This window comes from Alligator sinensis, unplaced genomic scaffold, assembly GCF_000455745.1.
Source record: "Alligator sinensis unplaced genomic scaffold, ASM45574v1 scaffold872_2, whole genome shotgun sequence".
Lineage (NCBI taxonomy): Eukaryota > Metazoa > Chordata > Crocodylia > Alligatoridae > Alligator > Alligator sinensis.
This window is the reverse complement of record NW_005842132.1, coordinates 1,101,492-1,105,991: the sequence shown is the minus strand read 5'-3', so window position 1 is coordinate 1,105,991 and position 4,500 is coordinate 1,101,492. Positions and strand designations below refer to the sequence as shown.

At 48.6% G+C, this 4,500-nt stretch overlaps 1 protein-coding gene across 2 annotated transcripts in view; it reads right to left on the bottom strand.

Annotated features, from left to right (window-relative positions):
* Positions 1–3,627, bottom strand: part of LOC102370636 (triggering receptor expressed on myeloid cells 2) — a 5,723-nt gene extending 2,096 nt beyond the window's left edge. For both annotated transcript variants that reach the window (XR_001358137.2, XM_006025065.3), the window contains exons 1-2: positions 3,492–3,627; positions 175–519 (exon numbers count right to left, since the gene is read on the bottom strand). Coding sequence is in view for 1 of the 2 variants with exons in the window: in XM_006025065.3 (XP_006025127.1) it covers positions 175–519; positions 3,492–3,534 (388 nt within the window). In the remaining variant the exon portion in view is untranslated. The remainder of the gene's footprint in view (positions 1–174; positions 520–3,491) is intronic.
* Positions 3,628–4,500: the final 873 nt, after the last annotated feature.

Genomic DNA, 4,500 nt, shown 5'->3' with positions numbered 1-4,500 from the left:
GGGAAAGAATTATTTCTTTGGTAAGCTGCCTAGGGTAGAGACTCTCTTTACACATATAGACAGCACCTAGTATGGTGGGACCATGCTCTCAGCTAAGGTTTGCGCCCACTACTAATGCTAATAAAAAATAATGCATGAGCTCTTGCTGTGCTGAACTCCCTGCCAGGGACCTACCTTCTAGCACCTCCACCTTCACCTTCTGCAAAGTCCTTGTTGTCCCTAAGAAGTCAGTCTTGCACTGGTACAACCCAGCGTCCTGTTTCTGGAGCCTCTTGATGGTCACCATGAGCACCCCCTTGTGAATGTTGTCTGAGATGGATGTGGTGCCATTCCTGTTCTTCAGGAACTGCAGCCAGAAGCGGCGGGCACTGACCACGTGCTGGCATTGCGTCTCATCGACCTGCTTGCACCAGCTCTTCTCTTTCCACTTGTGCTCCTTGGGGCCGTAGGTGCAGTTGATGGAGATGGTCTCTCCCTCCATGCCGTATACCACTGTGGTGTTCTCTGCTGCATAGAGCTCTGGCAGGATAAAAAAGGGAATGAGATCTGGGTCTCCACCTTCTCTGTCATGCACACTCTCTCAGTCTCTTTTCTTGTCCACACTAGAAAACCTGGGCTGCAGTCTCCCTTGCATGCACCTCTACTGGTAGTAGCAAAGCAGGGTACCCAAGGTCTTTACTACCTTCTCATCTAATCAGCTCTCCCACCACTTTGTCAAGTTCAGATTCAGGGCCCTGATTCTAGGCCTTCTTGTGTCAAACCCAATTGCTGGGTATTTCACTGTGTGCGATTTGGGTGGTTCTTCTGGTGTGGGTGAGGGGAGAGGAGCTGTGTCCTCCTCAGTGGTGGACTGTCCTCTCAAAACCCAGCACACCCTTCCCTCCATATTTCCTTCTTTGCATTGGAGTATCTGTCCTTGGTCTGAGTAGGGCACACCACACCTTGCCTGGTCACTGGATTTGCTCCGTGGTAGCACAAGGCTTTTTTTTCAGGGCCTGATCTCATTGCCAGTCTATGGGCAAGATGATGGTTCAGCAAATCAAAGCTGAACATGAGAAACACAAAATATACAGGATCAGATGGCTGGCAGGCAGGCTCTGACAGTACAAAGGTCCCTCAATATCGGTGTAAGTGGAGTTCTTACATTAGGGTCCTTTTATGCTGCCAGAGCCATGTGACATGGCTTGGTATAAAAGATAATTGCAGCCACAAAGCAATCCCCAGCTGGCTGTTGGGAGGGGGAATTCATAACCCTGCTACTGACCTCTCAGTTTATCTAGTCTTGAGAAACCTCGTTTCATCCCGTTTCCTGGGGCACTGCTAATTCTAGCCCTGACTTTTAAGTAGCTGATCTTCAACTAATTTGCTGTCCCCTTAGAGTTCCTTATTTCTAATTTTTTCTATGTCTTTAGATGCCAAGGAAGTGTGTTGGCAGAGCTATGTATGTTGTGAGAAGGGAGAAGTGTGTCCTTCTGAGGAGACTGCATTTTAAGAGAGACTTTTTTTTTCAGTCCCTGAGCACCTGTTGAGAGAGCTGAAGGGAGCAGTCAACTGGGAGTGGCTGGTTGGAGGGGTTTTGCACATCTGCTTGAGGAGGCCAGGATTATGCGGTCTTTTCTATTTTTGGAGTAAGACTGGACTGGGAAAAGGCATGAAAAATGGATGGTTTCCTATATGCCTCCAAAGCACCAGAGCCCAGGCTTACCGCCTCTGCTATTCCAGCCCTGGGCTCCTCCCCACCACTACACCACAGCTTCTCACTCCCAACTTCTGCAGCTACCTCAGCTGTCCCCCCTTTTCAGTTCTAGCCCCCCGAGCGGTGCCACGGCCCTTTTCATCCCGACCCATTGCTGCCATTTCGCTCAGGATCAGAGGCTGGCAGGTACAGACTTGCTGTGGTCCCACAGAAAACATTGCAGATATGGAGGGTTCTCTCTAAATCATTCTGAACCCTCCTCTCTCTTCTGTGTTCACTGACAAGAAGGGACAAAGAAATCGGGTGCTACGCTGTGACGGGAACAGGAGAGAGGACAGATTTGTGGACCAGGCAGTAGCTTGAGACTCAGGAGACCCTGGTTCTATGAGAAGTTCTGCCCCAAACTCTTCTGGTCTGACTGTGGACAAGCCACTTAATATCTCAGTGCCTCGGCTCCATGTCTGTAAAATGGGGGTAATAACTTCCCTGCTGCAGGGGGTGCCAGGAGTGGCACGCGAGCCTGATGCTGACAGAGCACTAGTTTGAAATCTCTAGGTGGGGAGAAAAAAAAAAGGCATCTTAAGACAAGTTTCTATGACCTTCAGTAGCTGATTATCTTACTATTCTCTTGCTAACTTTCCAGGTGCCTCCAGGAATAGTGAGCCTCAGTTTACAGGTCTGAGGATTGTCCTCTGATTTCAGATAAGATGCGTCTGCTCTGCAAAACCGTTATCTGCACTGCTCGGACCTAGAACTGCTGAATCTTGCGTCCAAAGTATGCACGCAAACTTCAGACAGACAGGGTTTTGCAATCTTTGTTGCTAAGAATGCAGCAAAGAAATGATAAAAAGCCCTTTTGACTCATGGGTTTCCTATGAGAGGACCTCAGTACAATGCCCCAAAGGAAGCCGAGTGCTAGAACCTCTACCAGCCCGAGGCGGGGGAATCAAGAGAAAAGAACAAAACCTTTTGATGGGGAATAACTCTGTGAATGTGGCTGCTGAAACTTCCTGGGTAGACATCATCAAATCATGACAGTAACTTGTGTCTAGAGGGAAGCAAGATAAATACCTTCTCTCATCCCCAAACTACCCGCTCGCTGTCTAGCTGTTCAGCTGCGGTTGCAATTTTTTTCCCCTTTCTCTGAACCAGTGCCTGACACTAACTGGAGTGGAGAACAATGCTCTGCTCCATCTGCTGCTTCAAAGATGTTTTATAGCTTCCTCCATTCACATGACTTAGGATGATTGGGGGTCAGGAGGGATGAATGGGATGACTTCCCCCATGCCTGGCACCTTCTGCTGTCTTTGCATTCATTTTGCTCAGATCCAGAGTGGCTGGGCAACAATGCAAGACATGGAAGAGTATCATTTTGCACTCTATATATTCCCTCTTCGCAAGTGCTTGATTGCTCAGGGTACAAGCTGTGCAGAATCAGTGCAGATCTAGATCTTGTCAGTCTGGTCTAGAAGAGAATAATCCTTTTCCTGTTGGGGCTGGCTCCAGCAAGTTGCCAAAGCCCTCCTGCAAGGTTCTGAGTTTCCTTCAATTCCTATTGCAATAATCGAGCAGCAAAATGCTAACAGTGCACTTAGATGTGCCAAGGCTGCTACCAGCATGAAACACTGGTCTGATCTTCGCAATAACTGCCTATTCATGACTGAATCATCCAGAGTGATCGGCTGAGGTGTCATGTGCTACCTGCCTTTGCCTTACCAATGGCTCATACTAGATGTTGCTCCAACCCATTCCCTGCCCCTCAGCTCAAAACAGATGGCTTTTGGTGCTTTCTTACCTGCTAAAGAGACCAAGAAGATGAGGTGCACAAGCTTCTCCATGTCCGTCCAGCAGCGAAGAAGAGAGGAGTCTGAACACCGATTCAAAGGATTTTTGCCCAAGAGCAAGTTTTTGTTTTTTGGGTTTTTTTTCCCCTTGCTCTGCAGAAAGGAATGAAAACAGGAACTTGTTTTCTTCTCCTTCCTGGTGATGTGCCAGGGAGGAGTGCTGCTCTCACTGGCTGAAACTGGGGCATGAGCGGTGCCCGGGCCAAGCAAAGATTTGGTCTAGACAGCCAGAGAGGAGCTGTCATATGATGAGAGGAAACCGTGGGGTTGGGAGGTGCTCTGAGACCGTGGGTAGGTGCCTGCTGTTTTGAATAAGCCTCACAGGCCAGCTCTTCCATGGCCTGAACCTGTAGGGCTTAGCTCATGGCTTATCCCATGGTAGTTCACCTAAGAAGCTCCCCGTAGACCATGAAGGGTGGAAGAAGAGGGCTAAGGTATAGCCTGGGAAGCCTCCACAGAGACCCCAAGAATTGATTTCATAGATTTCATAGACATTAGGGCTGGAAGGGACCTTGGAAGATCATCAAGTCCAGCCCCTTGCCTCAGGGGCAGGAAGTCAGCAGGGATCATAGGATCCCAGCAAGATAAATAAATGACAATGACTTTGTTCTTCAGTTGGGCAGTGGGAAAAGAGCAACAGTAAAGCCTGTCCTGACAATTCGATATGACCATTTAGGGCAGGAAGGGTAGTCTGTTTTTATCTGCTTGCAACTTTGCAGGACATATGGGAATTGAGGCCTCAGCTTCTTATTTTTTCATGAAACAAAGCCCTTCTAGTCAGTACAGAGCCCAATAACATGTGGGGGCAGTGGTTTGGTATCAAACCGGCCTTTTCCAAGTTAATTTAATGAGATGGGGATTTCCACGGTGACTGTCACTGTGGGACCTGCGTGGTGCCATTTCTTTCACTTGGAGGCCGGTCGTCTTAGTAGTGTCTTAACTGCATGCCACCTAGTCTAC